Source organism: Zea mays, chromosome 4, assembly GCF_902167145.1.
Source record: "Zea mays cultivar B73 chromosome 4, Zm-B73-REFERENCE-NAM-5.0, whole genome shotgun sequence".
Classification (NCBI taxonomy): domain Eukaryota; kingdom Viridiplantae; phylum Streptophyta; class Magnoliopsida; order Poales; family Poaceae; genus Zea; species Zea mays.
The window spans coordinates 159,408,174-159,426,436 of record NC_050099.1 but is presented as its reverse complement, the minus strand read 5'-3'; the positions used below and the strand labels follow the sequence as shown (position 1 = coordinate 159,426,436).

Below are 18,263 nucleotides of genomic sequence, written 5' to 3'. Positions count from 1 at the left end.
CCTCCAGCATTCGCGCCAAAGACTCCCGGAGCTCGGGCGAAGACATCCTTCCCCCGAGGGATGCTCACATCCCCATCAAATCCACAACAAAACTATCAGAGACCCCCACTCCCCCACTGCAGTACCTAATTTTCTCTTCTTAGTGGCCGGGGCAGCCCCCTGCGAAGGCCCTTCCTCGGTCACATCCACCGGTCTCTTCCCGCGGCGGTCGGCAGCGTCATCCCCAGGATAGCCACCGTATGGCAAGCAGTTTAATTTGAAGACCCGATTCAATATAACGTTGGACCCACGGATATCCCAGCTCCGCAGACCCTCTGTCCTCGGCATATAGCGCCCCACAATCCTCGCCGCACTGTCCTCCACTTCACGAACAAATGCGGCTGGATCCCGGCCACGCAGATCCAACGCGAAGGCTGGACTTCGCACTCGCTACCCGCCTAGGGAGGGCATCTCGCGAGGGCATACTTCGCTCAGCGCCCAGCCATGTGCCAAGGGCCACACCCCATAACTGATGAATTCTTCAACTAAATCGCGCCCGCTACTCATGCGAACAGCGCACCGAAGGGCTCCTTCATTTTCATCATCCTCCGCCACCTCAAATTGCGGGTACACCATATAATAATGGGAGCACATCATAGCCACGGGGAGCCCTGGGTGGCCTTCGACTTCGCTCTCGAAAACATAAAACCAGAAATCCCACCAGTTGCCCCACTTATTACGGGCACAGAGAACCAACTCCACGACTTCCATCGAAATCTTTCCGGTCCTTGGCGTAAACGTGCATGATCCAAACTATGCAATCTTGTGTCCAATTTTTCTTTTTTGCCAATGCAGACATTAATGTTTGGCGAAGACCTCAACAGAGGGCTGACCGCCATACGAAGTCGCCGCCCAGACATACTTCGACAGGGCCACCACGGCGTTGGGTGTCAGCTGGTGGACCTGGACCTCAAATCTCTGCAGAACCTCCGCCACAAAGCGATGGGCAGGCAGGCGAAGCCCAGCGGTGAAAAACGCCTCAAACACGATTAACTCGCCCTCGGGCTCAGGAACCTCCTCCGCCCCCAGGACACGACCAACTCCACCGCCAAAATACCCCAGCTGCTGCATATCCTGCACACAGACCGAGGAAATCCTCAAGACGCCGAACTCCACCGTATCACCCGGATGTAGCTCCACCGCCGCCACATTGCTCAAGGTATCTTCGTATGATGAATCGGCCGGTGGCGTGTTTGCAACAGACGAGGAAGAAGATGGCATGGCTACGTACCGTCGACGGCGGCGAGCGGTCTGCTTGACGCGGGCCAGATCTCTGACAAATAGGAGCAAGGAGGGCAGGCGAGCGGGCGAACGATATTCAAAAGGAAGCTAGGGTTTTGCGGCGCACAGAAAGGTAAGAGAAACCGACCCGCAGTCCAACAGTACACGTCCGTCAACGGTCACATAAAAAAACCCCCGCGGAACCACCTCGAGCGAGGGCAGCGTCTCCACCATCTAGCGACGTCTTCGGCACCAGATGACTTGGTCGAACTGGTCTCTCGGAGGGCAAATGTTGGGGCGAAGGCGATGACGCTACCCTTCGCTCTAGGCCTTCGTCAACCTCGCTGCACCAACGGAGGCAAAACGACCGGCGCGACCTGCCCTTCGCTTTCTACACTACAAGATGAAGGCCTACGACGAGGTCGCCCCATCCCACGTCCTCACCCAACCTGGAGGCCCACGTGGGATTCGGCCCATCGTAACAGGTCCCGAGTGGAGAAGTGTGTTACGGGCCCGATTTGTAATGGTTTTTCTGTAATGACAGTCTGTAACCCTCCCTTATGGGAATATTCCGGGGATAGTCCAGGTGCCTGAGGGCACATGCGTCCTTACATCGAGACGTTGGGCACTCAGGCTCCTATAAATACCCCCATACAGTGCCCTTGAGAGGGGAGATCAACATAGCAATTGCCATCTCGTGTTAAACCTCGTTTGCATTCTTTACACTCCCCCGTTGGATCATCTTGCCCCGGATAGCAAGTTCCAACAGTGAAATCATGGCTTATTGAAGTGTCTCTCTAGGGTGATTCTTATGATGTTCTATTGTGGGCTTGGCATGTGATGTAATTTAGTGTGTAAATCATCTAGTTTGGACTCGCCATAAAGAGGACATAGGTTGCCAAAAAGAAACTTAACCTTAGGGACATATTTAATTTCATCTCTTTTCTTTTGTGTTTTTCACTCCATACCTATTTTTACAATTACATCTACTTGTTGCATCATATTTGTATTTTTAGCCTTGTAAATATTATTATTGAGTTTTATCTCTTGATAGTAAGTAGCTTGCTACATTAAATATAGTCATTTTACTAAACTACTAGAGTGGTTAGAAGCTAGCATAAATTAAAACTAGAGCAAGTATACACTTTCGTACCCATCAACTTGGCTCTATTGATAATATATTTTAAAAAATGTAGGCTATTCACCCCCTCTAGCTATCTTGGGTTCTTTCAATTGGTATCAGAGCGACGACACCATTAATTTAAGTCTTAACAACTTACAATGGAAAATATGGCTACTAATCATGTTGGCAAACCACCTCATTTAATGGAACTAACTATGATTATTGGAAAAAGATGATGTGTTTGCATTGTAAAATGTAAGAGTAGAAAAATATGTGGTGTTATGCATGAACCTTTTATAATGATTTACATAAAGGATCCAACAACAAGAGAAGAAAAAATTGCAATTAAATGATCAAACTCCCAACATAATCTATGAAACTCTCGATCCAAATGTCTCTAAATTATTTCAATGATTTGAAATTTGCACATGAAGTTTAGAAAGAGGATTTAGGTTAATATAAGGCTACATTAGCAATAAAAGAAGTGAAGCTACATTGCTTCAAAGATAAATATATAAAATTCAAGATTTAAGAAGATGAAAGGGTACTAGAATTATTCCATAGAATCAATTATAGTTGTACATTTGGGTCGAGCCTGATGGTGTGGCTCGAAACACGAAAGGAAAGTAGAGCCAAGGCATGTCACAACCTAAAATATTTTATTGTATGGCCGACCCGAGCCAATTTAACGGGTTATGCTTAGGACAAGGTCGGGGCCCACGGACGGGTACATGCACGGACCGTTCAAGGGAGGCACGAAATGGCCTATATGGAGGCACGAAAAGACCCATGTATCCATTAAAAACATATTTAATTTCACATTTTTGTACTTGATAAAGAACGCAAATCTGGAGATGATGCTTGTTACATATTTTTTACAGCTTTCAATTATTGTATGAAATGTAATTTTATTTTTGTTATGAACATCAAACAATAAACTAAACTTAAGAACTCTATTTGTAGCTCGTATACTTTTTTCCCTTTTGAAAAAGGGTTTCTTAACAAGATAATTATTGCACAGCTCCCGTAACTTAATAGAAACATTAAGTTTTCTTTCGGTCAAATTTGTTTGTCTTATCTTTTATTAAATCTTTTTTGAATTTTAGGCTCAAATATGAATTTTGGGCCACAAACTAAATTTCAGAGTTTTTTTATAATTTCGGACCATCCGAAATGAGCCCGACACATTTAATCATTTACGTGCCAGGCCGTGGGACGAAGGCTACGCCTGTGGGGTGGCTCGGCACGGCCTATAATATTTATTGATCGGCTCGGCCCAAATCTAAACTGAACAGACCTTTTCAAACTTGGATTAGGCCAGACCGTGCGATCCAAATGTACACCTATAGGATCAATATTATTGTGAATGAGTTAAAGAACGATGTACATAAACTTAGGTTCAACCACCGCAAGCGGGCTTAGCCCTAGAGCATTGTTAGATGGGTGGGAGACTCTGAACTCTAAAGCGGTATGTAGTGCATGCAGAGAATAAAGCTAGGAGAGAGGATGTATTTTGAACATTTTAACGAACTGCACTCTTATACTAAGCTATTAAACCCTCAAAGTGCTACAGTGCTCACGTGTAGGGCTGGACGAAATACTCGTGGCTCGATAACTCACTTGACTCGGCTCGTTAGTAGCTCGACTCGACTTGGCTCGTTTTAATCTTGTAACGAGCTAAGATAGCATTCTAGCTCGGTTCTCTAATTAGCCAGCTCGGGTTAGCTCCTGAGCTAGCTCGCGTGCCAAACGAGCCAAGCCACAACACAAGTTTGTCTAATCGCTGGTGTTGTCTCATCTCTCATATAGTCTTGTCTTCTCGTAGTTATGATCTGTGATATGGACATGTGTGGATGTGCCATGTGCTTAAATATTTACATTATTGCATTATTGCATGGCTACATACCTATATTGCATATTTAATATTTGATTATTTGTTATGGTTTCGTGAACTTTGTTTTCTAGCAACATATGATGTTAGTGTTGTGCAATGAAATGTTACATATTTGTGGAATGAATGATGAATTGCTTTATATGATGCTTGTTATTATCTTATTATAATAAGGGTTTGTAAATCTGTAAGTTAATACATATTTGATTATTCAATTTAATATTGAAAGTTAGAAGCTAGGACGATAATATGATAATAATATTATAAAGGTTTTGCGTTTGTAGTTAAACACTCAAAATATGATTCTTTTTTCGATTATATATATTTACTAGTTAGTTGTCCGTGCGTTGCGACGGTACACGAACACCGCTGATAAAAGCATTAGTAGTAATTAATTTTGGATTACTTCGTGAGATGTGCTCTCCCGTTAGGAGGAAAAGGAGGAAAGACCCATTCATTTTTTATTCATCAATTAGAACAAAGTAGAAGAAGCAACTAAACGCCATCATGTTCATATATTAGACCCCTATATTGTCTAATAGCTACACCTATGGTCAACAAGATGTTATTAATCAATTACAAGACTTCCTATAGATACGCGACGTGTCAATACTAATACGCCATTTTTTCCTCAAAAACAATGATATAGGGATATGCTATTTTGTTAAACATTAGTAAAGATTTGTAAATAGTTTATATTGGCTAATTATTGATAATAGTTGTCTTCGGATATTCTGCATCGTGCCCTTGACATAGTAGTCGATGGCCTGATGCAGGGGTAGGCCCTTGTACTACATGATAGTAGACATGTCCCACTTGAGCGTGCACGACACGGCGCACGCACCGCATGTGTATGTGCCGAACCTGATCAACGATGAATCCCCAATGCGCTCGAGCATCTTGCTCATCAACCGTCTGTGGACATGATCGCCGCACACCCCAACGTCTCGGATGCGTACACAATGATATGCAACCCGTTCATCACCATGCCCGCCTTGTGTACGTTGCCGCTGTCCACGTTGTTCGCGCTACACTTGTCCATTCGCGCTGCACTTGTTCATTGAAGCGCCCCAGATCCTCTGGGACTCAAATGTGATATAATTACTAGTCCCAGGAGGCTAGTAAACACATTTATATATCAGATAGTTCAAGATCTGCTTAAACGAGACAAACCTATAAAGGTGGCGATCAACTTTAAGAGTTGGTCCACAACTCAGGACATATCATCAGAGTGGGGCTAAAGCAGCCCGATATACGCAGTGAAGCAAATCAGCGGTCCAACAGCCACAGACAAGGTTGGGAACAGTCGTAACTCTTACCCGATCTCCTTTTCTGAAAAACAACAAATAAGCAAGGGTGAGTACAAACGTACTCAGCAGCCCACCTTCACCCGCGGAATGGGGAAATCAGATATAATGCATGGAATATGTGGAGCTCACGATATTTTCCAAAAACAACAATATTTTATGCAGGGTTGTTTTGTAAAACATTTTGTATGTTTCAAAGTGCATCCTCTCCAAAAGGAGCAGCAAGTTTTTCAATATAGAACAAAATCCCCTGGACTAAACCATCCAAGTATCTCAGCAGTTTCCCACTGGTTTTCATTTCTTAAAAACAGCTACTGGACTTTCCGTCCACCATAGCTCACGGCTCAACCGCCGAACCTTTTAAAAACCACTTTTCTCAAACACACCCTTTTTTGAAAACAAAACACTAATTGCCATACCACACTAGACTCGTCCATTCCTGTGGACACAGACTATTCGAATAGGTTTGAACTGTACACAGAGGGGTACACTTTACCCACTAGTCCGGTTTCTGCGATCTCACCATCGTGAGACCCGAATGCCGAATCTCTTTCTTTTCTCGCACGTCCTTACCTTAAGGGTTATACCGGAAGGAGTCAGGCCACCGCCCTGTCCAAATCGGACAAAACATTCCCCCTCCTTATCCTCCCAGTGCTCCTCAGCCTTCATAACCCTGGGGTTTGGACCGTACGAGTTCAGATTGAGTGACTGCCCATACAATCTCGAGTGGTTGTACTTATCATGAGTACAGGTAGTGAAGGATGACAAAACAGTCCTTATGTGAGGGGACAATCCTTCTGCTCACTCCTAAACCAGCTGAGCCATCACCTTAGGCCCTCGCCTAAACCAGGGAGTCCCTGATCATCCCTACTCAAAGGTGATAAGGGTGAAAACCCTTCATCATACACATTTTGAAAAGCATTTTCTTTTGAAAACTCACACCTTTTCTCAAATAATTTGTAACAAATATATCAAGGATTGATTGCGGCAAGCGGCTAGGTGGCCATAATAACTTGTCTCAAAATCATATCATGCATAAAATAACAGGCTGAGGGTTGTGGTTGAAAAATCATAGGTAATTTTTGCAGCAAAGGGATCCAGTGAGCTTGTCGTGCTTATCCGGTGAATAGGGAAGGGGAGCTCGTGGAACTGGCTTCTAGCTCCACTGCCTGGCGTAGACTTGCAGATCTGGCCTCCACGAGACAGCACGAATGCTTCGATAACTATGCAACGTGAATAAGCAAACATACAAACCAGCAAATATATCAACAGATATTTAGTATAGTGGTCAGAATAGCGATATATGGATGGGTAGAGTCTTGAGTAGAATCTGTGTCATGTGGTGTTGAGATACTACTAGTGGTGGAGCAGAGGTGCTTACCAGGAGGGTGAACTAGAGGCGAAGCGACACTATGCGTGTAGCCGGCAGAGCGGAGTAACTGAGTGGGTGGGGTGTTTGCCTTGGCTGAGGGTGTTGAGTGTGTGTGGAGAGGGAGAGGGTAGCTGGGTGTATGTGGTGTAGCACAATGAAGTTCACTGTTGGTGAGAATGGTGACGAATGAATCGTCTGACTTAGTCTGAACAGGGAAATTATAGGCAGAATATGGGACAAGAGTATTTTGGGAGTTTTCTGGAATATGAACCAGGCTTAAGGGATGACATGGTTGGATAGGGAATAGTTTTATAAGAATTTAGAAACAAGAATTATTGGAATCTGAGTTTGAAAGCTTAGTTTGAAGGAATCTCAAAGTTAAGCGTGCTCACTTGGAGAAACCTGGGATGGGTGACCAGACGGGGAGTTCCCACTGGAAGGAAAATCACAGTCACCGGAGTTCGTATGACTGGAATATGGGTCTGGCTGGTCTTAGGTGGACTGGACAGCACGATGGATGAGTAGTTGAAATTTGGAGTGATCGGATGATCGATTAATAGTAATGATGAATAGTAATGATGAATAGTAACGATAAATAGTGACGACGAAAAAGATAACATAGATATCATCGATAAATAGTAACGGTAAATAGTAATAACAATGAATAGTGTTGGTGAATAGTAACAATGAATAGTAACGATGGTAAATAGTGTCGATGAATAGTACGATGAATAGTGGGGGATGGGGGGAGGGATGAGAGGATTAGTGAGAGGATGAGAGGATTAGTGGGAGATTAGCATGGATTTGTCTTATATGAGTCTAATTAGCTTGTAGAGCTCAACGTATGACACTGGAGGCGTACATATACGTATGGGCATGAGGAAAGTTTTGAAGAAAATATTTGTAGGGACATGGAAAATGATTCTGAAGGTATTTCTCAGGAGGAAAATACTTGGAGATATATCGGTGGAACATCTGGGCAATATTTCTAGAAAGAACTTGAAGGGGATCACTAGGGAAATATCTGGGCAGTATTTCTGGAAACAATTTGAGGGGGTCACTGGGGAAATATTTGTAGGATATTTGAGGAGGATTTTGGAGAGAATATAGACCACTATATTTTATTTGCTGATATCAACTCGCAAACAAACATTTTGAAATGAAATTTGAAATTCATTTTGAATTTAGAGCGAGTTTGAGAAAATTCTAAGATTTGAATTTTTGGGATGCTACATTCATCCCCATCGGTGGGATGAGGTAGTTGAACTGCGTGAGTGCGAAAAGTAGGAAAAAAGAACAACCATGGTTAGTTCACTGTTGAATCGATTCTTCTTTTTTTGGTAAGCATACAACTGAGATAAGAAATAAAAATAGTGATGTATGAGACGGGTGAACAAGAAGAAACCAGGGTGTTGCTGCCTGCTGACCTCCTTGACGAGCTTGAGCATGCTGAAGGTAGTCGAACTGCACGAGGGCAAACAGAAGGGGAAAAACCATGGTTAGTTCTTTGTTGGATCAATGCTTCATTTTTTGTAAACATACAACTAAGATAATAAATAAATAGAATAATGTATGAGACGGGTGAACAAGAACAAACCATGATTTAATAAAATAGTTAGTTGCCCCGGTGTTACTACGTTTCTATATTCACAATATTTATAATATCTATCCTTTATAGAACATACACAAATATGATCTCTTACAGTTTCAGGATCACTCTAGTCTCCCATATGTACACCGGAGAAGTTTGAAAAAGTCCCGATGATGAAGATGGAGAGAGCTCATAGATTATGCGGTACAGTGACATTGGTGGGACAAACGCCATCAATGTAATCAAGCTTCCTGAAGCACAAGAAGAAAAGGAAAATTTAGTTAGTGTAGTTTTATTTTCCAATTTGTACAACCACAACCATCTTAAAAAGCCTTTCTCAATAAAACTGTGGGTGGTACCATCTTACCAACAGTGGTGCCAAATGTAATCAGCAAGAACACATAAAGTAATGATATGTGAAGGAAGTAGCAATAGATAATATATATTTGGAAACAGCTCGACCCCGTTAGACAGCATAGGAATAGTTCCAAGCCAGGAACTGTTTCAGGCCTGGATTTAGTGCATCCGGCTCTTTCGCTCTTTCTAGTCCAGAATTAATCCAATTGGAACACTTTTGCCTAGAACACTTCTTCTCCTTGTTCGGCAGCCTAGGATTGGAAAAAGGTTGTTTGAGAAAAATATGAGTTACAGGCTTACAACTTCAGACATGTGATAGCCAAACCTGAATCAACCAAAAGCATGTATGAACAAATGCAAAGAACCATCTTGATAGCGAACTTACAAACGCAAAGAATAATCAACCAAAGGCATGTCTTACTGTTGTTTTATAAGCTTTCTCAAATTACAGTTTTGCTACCAAAATAAGAACCATACACTGCATACAACAAGAAGCTCTAGTAAATGGCAGAGTAGTAGTAGTAGTCAAAACTGACCGATTGCACTGATTCAAACACTACTCTGGATACCTGCAGAGTAAAACATGCACTGCTAGTATAGTAGTAGCTATCCTTCTTCCCTAACCTCATAGTCAAGCTCCTCTCTGCAGATTATTCAGATAACACAATATTTACCGAAATAAGAACCAACATCGCCGGTATGGGGCCGGTGAGGCCGGGGTTGAATTGAGCACGATCTGCTCGAGTGAGGACGATGACGTGAACAGCGCGGGCGGCAACTTGATGGGGCCCTGGGCGGTGCCGAAGCAGCCGAAGATGGAGAGCATACGGAGGTGCGGCGGGCCGCGCAGCGAGGCGGGCTCGAGCCTGGCCCCGGGCGTGCAGGGCGGGGTTGCGACGTCGGGGCCCAGGTGGAGGCGGGTGGCGCGGAGCACGCGCGCGTCGTCGGGCGCGAGCTCGCACGACAGGCCCGGCCACGCCGTGTCGGCGCAGGGCCGTGGGTGGAGCTACGACCACGTCGGGTCGCCGAGAAGGTCCGCACCCGGAAGATGGCCGCCAGCTCTGCCCCCGGCAGCTCCGGCGCCGGCGCGTCCCCTCCGGAGATTGCAGTTGATGGGGATCGCAGCTGGGAGGGTGAGGAGGGCGCAATGGGGAGCGGAGCAGAGGGGGAGGATGTCGGAGTGGGGGGGGGGGGGGGGGGGGGAGGGGGCAGAACCGTGCACTGTGAACGCCTACACTATAGTCTTAAGTGGTAGAGATATATATAGATCTTTGTATTTAGTTGTGTGGATCGCGAGCCTAATGAGCTACCTCGAGCTCCATAATGAGCCAAGCCGAGTTAGCTCATTACAGTAACGAGCCATAACGAGTCCAGCAGGCTCGATATCGGTCCCTACTCACGTGCATCTATACCACTATATAATCTACCAGTTTAAACTTTGCAAAACTCACCTAACAAATTGTAACCTACTTCTTCTTTACTAACTCAAATATGATGGTTAATATTATTTAGATTATCCCCCATCCCCTTCATATCCCGTGACCCTATCGTTCCCTGCCTCCCCTCCCCTCCCCTCCCCATCCCTCGCAACCCCGCTCACCTCACTTGCTCTGCCGCCATCGACATCTCCCTCGCGTCATGGTCGCCGCTTTTTAGATCCTAACGTTAACACGTGCTATATGCTAATATTTTAAATTGGGTACGTTATGTTATGCAGATTTATGAATGTGACAAGAATGATATATATGAAAAAAATACGGATTGTTGTATGTTACAAAACCTTTTTAATAACATTGATATAAAAGTTCGAGCTTTTATAATGAGATACGTTAAAATACTTTTATATTGGCTCACCGCTCACGTTTAAAAGACCATTGAAAAACATATCCAATGACTAGAGACATAGATGAAAACGGTCGAAAATGATATTTATTGGATAATTGGGTTTTTTTTGTTGTTTTTCTTTGAATGCGAATAAATAAGATAGAATATACTATATAAATTTTGTATTATTCTTTTTAACATTGGGTTTATAAAGATTCATAAAAAAGTAAATATAAAATATATTCTATGTGCTCTCAAATAATTCAGTATGGATTCAGAAATAAATTCAGTAAAATTTTCAAACTTTTTATTATAAAGGGCAAATAATATATAAAGCAATTTATACAATATTTTATTATTTTTGTAATAATATTTTATAACATAAAATTGTATACATATGCATTTTACAATATTAAATCTGTCCTCACAGTTTGCATTTCCACTTTCATCCGTCAGACTCAGACATCGCAGTCACCGCGCACCCAAGTGCTGCAAACCACATCTAACCCCAATCCTCCCAAATTCTCCACCGCCATGGCTCTCTCCTCCCTCTTCATCATCCTCCCCGTCCCCAAGGTCCCCTACTCCAACTACTCCCGCCGCTTGCTCACTGCCCGGGCGTCCTCTGACGCTCCCGCTGCCTCTGCGTCATTCGACCTGCGCCGCTATTGGACCTCTCTGATCGCCGATGTGGAGTCCGAACTCGACGCCGCGATGCCCATGCAGCCTCCGGAGAGCATCCACTCCGCCATGCGGTACGCGGTGCTCCCGGGCGCCGGCAAGGAGGGAGCCGCCAAACGGGCGCCCCCCGTGCTCTGCGTCGCCGCGTGCGAGCTCCTCGGCGCCCCGCGCGCGGCCGCACTCCCCGCCGCCGCCGCGCTGGAGATGCTCCACGCGGCGTCGCTCGTGCACGACGACCTGCCCTGCTTCGACGCAGCCCCCACGCGACGCGGGCGCCCATCCACGCACGCGGCGTACGGCACCGACATGGCCGTCCTCGCGGGCGACGCTCTCTTCCCGCTCGCCTACACCCACGTCATCTCCCACACCCCGTGCCCGGACCCGGTCCCCCACGCCGTCCTCATGCGCGTCCTCGCGGAGCTCGCTCGTGCGGTCGGATCCACCGGCATGGCGGCCGGTCAGTTCCTCGATCTGGCCGGCGCTACCGCCCTTGGCGAGGCCGAGGTCATGCAGGTCCTGACGAAGAAGTTCGGCGAGATGGCCGAGTGCTCCGCCGCCTGCGGCGCCATGCTCGGTGGGGCCCGGCCCGACGAGGAGGCCGCGTTGCGGCGCTACGGCCGCACCATCGGCGTCCTGTACGAGCTCGTGGACGACATCCGGAGCGCATCGGGAAACGGCAAGATGAGGAGCAACGCCAGCGTCCTGCGTTCGCTGGGGATGGACCGCGCGCTCGGCATTGTGGAGGAGCTCAAGGCTCAGGCCAAGACAGAGGCTGACAGGTTCTCGGATAAGTACGGCGATCGGGTGCTGCCTTTATACAGCTTCGTGGACTACGCGGTGGAGAGAGGGTTTGAGCTCCAGGATGCAGCGGCAACTCTGTAGAGTGGACGATCGCTGTTGCTACTGAAAATTGGAGGCTTCGAGCTAGTGAGATGTACATGGCCTAGGAATTTGGTGAGAGCTTTATCTGGCATAGATCTAATCCCTATTTTATCTAGATGTTCTGAAGCTCGTAATTCGGGGGATGGTTCATAATGGAGAATTGTTATCCCGGCATTAGATGTTTAGAACTTGAAATTGGGTTTGATACTTGTAGTAAGCTAATAAATCTAAGTGGTAAATGCTCATGCAACCACTCGGTTCTTCTGCTGTTTAAGTTTGGATGAGTTCACCACCATGGTGGATAGACAGATTAAGCTCTTAGATGAAACTGAAAAACATCTGTTTTTTTTAGGTTTTCGAATGAGAAGTGTAAGGTTCACCTCGCCAAACCTACTTTTCTGAATTTTGATTGTGCAAGAAGTTCAGATTTTCGTATACAATACAAGGTATTTCGTCACATTACATTAAATGCGTACCCAGTACCGTAGGCTTCCCGCACTGTACGAGGTGTGGGGAAATGTATCTTTAAGTGTCAAGCCTTACCCGCATAATATGCAGAGGCCGCATAATATGCAGAGGCTGGAGAATCTGTAATACATTGCCAATTTGAATTCTGCAAGTTCAGGACCTCCGTATACAACAGGTTTCTCGTCACAACTCACAGATACAAGTATACAACAGATCAACAGAGCACTACATTATTGCCATCCGCCCACCATCTTCGTTGCCGCTGTCGCATCCGGCATGCGTTCCATCCCATCCATTCTGCACAAGTGACGAGTGCAGGCACAACTAACAGCTCTCTACATGCTAATATAGTAATATGCTAATCTCTAGCTCGATTTGCTACCAAGATCACCACCATCACGCCATTTGCGCTGCCAACAAGATCTTGCAGCTTAAACCCACCAAATCCATGGAGGAACGTAGCAAGTCCTCATCCGGAATGCCACGGCCAAATGGTCCGGTTCCTGGTCACTGGCTTCACGAATAACTCCATGTTGTAGGCATCCTTGTGGACTGGATTGGAGGCGCACTGCGAACGTTCACATCAAGTGGAAGCATCCGATACTCAACCTCGAGGTCCTTCAGGACTTTGATCATCTCCTGGAGCACTAGCTCTCGCCTCACGAAACGCGTGCCCATGTCCTGGAAGTTGAGTGTGTGTCGCAGCCATATTGACACTTTCAGTTTGTTGGTATCATCGACGTCCCGGAGTACAACCATCGCGCCCGGGTACCAATGTTCCTTCTTGTTGTCAATGTAGCTGCGAATACAATCACAACTATTAAATTAGTTTCAGTGTGACAAAACAGAACAAATCATGTATGCTTTGATGAATTGTAAGGCCTAGCAGCAAACTATGTATGGATATATATATATATATATATATATATATATATATATATATATATATATATATATATATATATATATATATATATATATATATATATATATATATATAGAGAGAGAGAGAGAGAGAGAGAGAGAGAGAGAGAGAGAGAGAGAGAGAGAGAGACTCCACTTGAAAATTATCTGTTGGTTTTACACTGACATTTTTCAGAACATGTTCACTTTGAAAGGTTTCCGCATAAAAGCCCTCTCTTTAAATTGAGCCAGGGCTGACCCTCTCTACGATCAGGCTCTCTCTTGGGAAGTCAGTCTGATTGAACAGGACAAACTGATGAAGACTGAAACGTACCGCAGTATCCGTTCCTTCATCAGGGCCAGTTTCTCGGCAGGAGTTGCAACATGAATGGAGAAGTCAATTGCTTCGCCCATATCAGGACTTCTGTAGAAATTCATAATTGGTTTTGTTGCGAGTACACTGTTCGGATAATATATCTTCAGGTTATCAGATCGGAGAAACACCGTTGTCATGAGATTCATTTCCTCAACAACCAACTGAAATCAAGGCAGTGAAAAACCTAAGCCAGCGAGCGCGATGAAATGTTTGGTGGACTAAAGAGTAAGAGCAAAGAGATCCCAACTACCTGAACACCTTCAATTTCACAGCGGTCACCGACATCAAAGGGATGCATCACGAACAAGAAGACAATTGCCTCAAAGAGCGTCTTCAACGTATTCCCAAACACGAAAACTGCCAGGAGAATCTGTGAAGTGAGAAAGACAAAGAAATTTGCTGTTGCTATTCCCAGGATAAGAAGCCAGAGAGCAAACACAATGATCCCCACAATAACGTTAGCCATCTGGTTCAGCTTGTTTACTGCAGTTTTCGTATCATTGAGTGTAAGGGCAAGAGCTTTGCGCTCTCTAAATGCATTCACCTACAGAGAATCCATATGGCAATGTTAAGAAAGTCATATCCAGAGCTTGTTACGACACCATAGTACTGTGAAGTGCAGTGATAAGATCATTACCACCCAGTTCTTGAGAGACCTCTTGCTGACCCTGCTGTGCTCCTGTGCCCCTTCAAAAAGATCCATTGCTTTAACAGCCTCTTCCTGCCTCATGAATCTCATCAAGTCCGACAAGTATATGTACCTTCATGTTTCCCACATTCAAAATCAATAATCTGAATGAGAAAGCTGCTGTTACACTATGAACATTATGACTGAAACCAATTTGCAACAAATGGAACCTGCAACGTCTAATTAAGATAACAAAGAAAGACTTACTTGGAACCTGGCTTTGCTACATTGCTAAAGATCTTCTTGGCAGCTATCTTTGCCTCATATTCACTTCGTATCTGTGTTGCTGATTCATCTCCCTTACCTCTTGCCTGTTGTATCTGCTCATCCATAGTCGTTAATGTCCCAAATTGAACAATCCTCATCAGCCTCTTCATGTTCCAAGCTGAGACATTTCGCTGGTTGAGCTTGTTAAGTGCATCAATAGAGATCCCGTCCCTTTTCTCTTTCGACAGCTGCTTGCTACCTTGTCCCTCAGGCATGACCCCTGATAACTGAATGTTCCTCTGCTCAGATACATGTTTGGTTGGTACTGCATCACGCAGCTCCTTTGGTATAGTTGCACCTGCACGTTGGAGCTCATGAACCTCCTCAAGCACATGGTTTTCTTCTACTAGTGGCGGCCCAGAGAGTGTCTGGATGACGTATTGATTGAACAATGCCTCTTGAATCCGATCAAAGTACGTCGAGACATGGAAGGAGGAGGCCAGTACCTTCAGCAGCAATGTCTTGACAAGGCGGATGAGCGTGGCAACAAGAAAGCAGAATAGTACCTTCGTCACATAGGGCAGTACTGGAGAGTTCGTCTCCTGCTGGACATTCTCGTCAAACAAGAAGTGCCAAGAGGCGAGCACCAGGCCGAGCCAGAGCGCGTTCTGCACGGCGCTGCGCACTCCATACACAAAGTAGAGCACGCGCTTCCTCAGCAAGAAGTTGCGTTCGACACCGAAGACGGCAATCCTGATGACCCATCCGGAGACGAGACGGCCGCAGATGAGCACGAACACGAGGAGCTCCCACTTCCAGAGGTGCAAACCCAGCACCTTCTTCGTGGACAAGATCTTTATGCTGAGACTGCATGCCAAGGCCGCGATGATAAGGAACAAGCCGAGCCACTGCAAGACCGTCAAAGCGTCCAGCTTCCCACGCTTGAAGTCATCGGGAATGTCTTCGTCCACGAATGGATCGTCCTCCTCGTCGTCCATGGGACCTGACTTGCCAGCAATGGGACCGGACTTGTTGCCGGACATAAGCCTGGAGAAGAGGCGGCCCGACTTTGTAGGAGTCCGCAAGCCTGAAGATTTTCGCTCCTCGTCGACGACAGAAGACGCGGCAGGTGCCGGCGCCCGCTGCGACTGCGGCGGCGGGTCCATGAGCCGGGAGCGCGTGTTGACTCGCAGCAACGGCCCCGCTCCCGCAGCACTAGAGGAGGACGTGCACCGAACGACCTCGCCGTCGTCGCCGCGGCGCTTTCGGCCGTCGCCGGTGTCGGAATCGAATGAGCAGGACGACGCGGAGTGCCGCTTTTGTGGCTCCTGCAACGAGACGCGGTCGTCCCTTTCGAGCGAGCTGGAAAAGGATGGGTGCGAGCGCAGCTGCGCGGCCGTCCTCCCGAGCTCGTCCATCTCCAGGTCGAGGTCGAGCGACATCTCGCCGTCGGACGCCACCTGCTTCCGGTGGAAGCTGCCGTTGAGCCGGGCGGGTGGGTCCATGCCGCCCCCTTCTGGCGGCAGCGGCGGCGATATTGAAGGGGACGACGAGTGCGGCCCCTGCGGCGGACGGTTCTGGAAGCTGAACGCCTCGGCGCTGCCGCCGTCATTGTTCCAGAACTCGTAGCTCCCCTCCCGCCGGCACACATTGGCCGGTGGCATAGGATAGTTGGTCTCGCTCGACATCGACCTGCTCTCGGCCTGCGGCGTGGTCGCTGTGGAGTTCGTGCTGGAGGTCGCATTCTCCGCCTTCCCCCCGCCACCGTCAGCACCTGCGTCCGCTCCATGGAAGGAGAACGGCGCGTGCCCGTTCCCGCTCCCATCGATCTTCACGACAACCTCTCGGCGGTCGCCGCCGTCGCGATCGGCTAGTATCGGTTGCTCCTCTGGGAACGCAAGCGACCCCGACCCCGGCCGAGAGGAGACCTTGCCGGACCCGTGCGACCGCAGGCCGCTCTCGCTTCGACCCCGGTCCATGGCCTCCCCGCCGGCAACCCCAGACGCTCCCCGAAGATAGACGGGCACCGCAGCAACTCCACTCGCCCCCTTGGCCCCTTTCCGCGCCTGCTATACTTGGCTCGCAGTGATGCCTGACTTTTGGGTTGGATTAATAGCGCGTCGCCGGTTTATGCTAGCGGTGGTGCTCGCGGTCGCGGGACGGCGAAGCAGAATGTTCCGGAACAACGTAGAGCTGAGCAGCCGCAGCCGGCAAGCCTACAAGGCTACAAGCCTACAACTACAATACAGTCAAAACTTATGCCTGTCGTCGTACACTCGTACTGCCCACAGCCCACAGGTTGGGTGGCCACTGGCCAGGTCGCGTACGTGGCATGCCATGGCAGGGGTTCGGTAGGAGGTGCGATTAGATGATTGGGTTAGATGGAATCAAAAAGATTTGGGAGCGTGATTTAGGCCGCGAGCGTTCCGTCTTCTCCGCTCCGCCGCTGCTCTCTGCTCGCACAGACGCACAGGCACGGAGTTGCTCTCTTCTCCGCCGCGGCGCCGGCGGCCGTCGCTCGCTCGCTCCGCGCCTTCGTGGGACTGCCGCTCGCGTTTGCGTTCGCGTCTCCCCTCTGCGCACTGCGCTAGTGCGTTGTGCCTCCGCGGGCCATGGGACCGCGGCGCGGAGGAGGAGAGGAAGACGCTGCCGGTCGCCGGCGGCTTAAAAGGGCGGGGGCGCAGGGCACGATTATCTGTTTGTGCCTTGAGAGTTGCACGTTTCGCATAGATCTTATCTAAGAAGCTAATGATTGGTGAAAAACAACTTCTACTTTATCTTATTTCAGTTTTTTTCTAGAGAAGCAACTTTATTTAGACAAGCAACTGAACTGCTAAGCAGCTATTAGTAGTTACCGATCTATGAAAAGATTGTGAAATAAGTTATGCAAAAAAAACAAGAGTGGGCTTAGAACTGCAGAAGTCTTGAGTTCTCTTCAATTCATAGAACTCTATGACATAGTAAAAAAAAGTTATTCTCATAGCCAAAAAGAAAACATCAGGACGATCACATAATAGTCTAGGATTTACCTAGAATTGCGATTCAATTTATGACTTCTTTAGATATAAAGACCAATTCTTAGCTATGTCTATAAATTAGTCAAAATTAGCTCTAGTGCATCTAACAGAAGGGTTAATGTAACACCCCTGGTATTACGATAACTAAAATTTGTGTATGTCATCATCTGCACTTGCATTAACTGCTTGTTACACCTAGAATGCATTCACTAGATCAAAAATTTTACAATAAGGTGATGTTGTGTGCAGACTGCAGAGTAGAGGACCTAGTTAAGGACCTAAGCTAAACAGGAGTAGGTCATCCCTTGAGCAAGTA

At 46.9% G+C, this 18,263-nt stretch overlaps 2 protein-coding genes across 2 annotated transcripts; one reads left to right on the top strand and one right to left on the bottom strand.

The window, feature by feature from the left end:
• The first annotated feature begins 11,149 nt into the window (after positions 1-11,149).
• Positions 11,150-12,723, top strand: LOC103653897 (heterodimeric geranylgeranyl pyrophosphate synthase small subunit, chloroplastic). Its single transcript, XM_008680705.4, has one exon. It carries the CDS (start codon positions 11,260-11,262, stop codon positions 12,286-12,288), a length of 1,029 nt encoding a protein of 342 aa, XP_008678927.1. The 5' UTR covers positions 11,150-11,259; the 3' UTR covers positions 12,289-12,723.
• An 89-nt stretch (positions 12,724-12,812) lies between these two features.
• On the bottom strand, positions 12,813-17,633 carry LOC103653893 (mechanosensitive ion channel protein 6). Its single transcript, XM_008680703.4, has 5 exons — positions 14,931-17,633; positions 14,673-14,796; positions 14,286-14,579; positions 13,994-14,196; positions 12,813-13,555 (listed from the first exon to the last, which is right to left on the bottom strand). Exons 1-5 carry the CDS (start codon positions 16,907-16,909, stop codon positions 13,273-13,275), a joined length of 2,883 nt encoding a protein of 960 aa, XP_008678925.1. The 5' UTR covers positions 16,910-17,633; the 3' UTR covers positions 12,813-13,272.
• Positions 17,634-18,263: the final 630 nt, after the last annotated feature.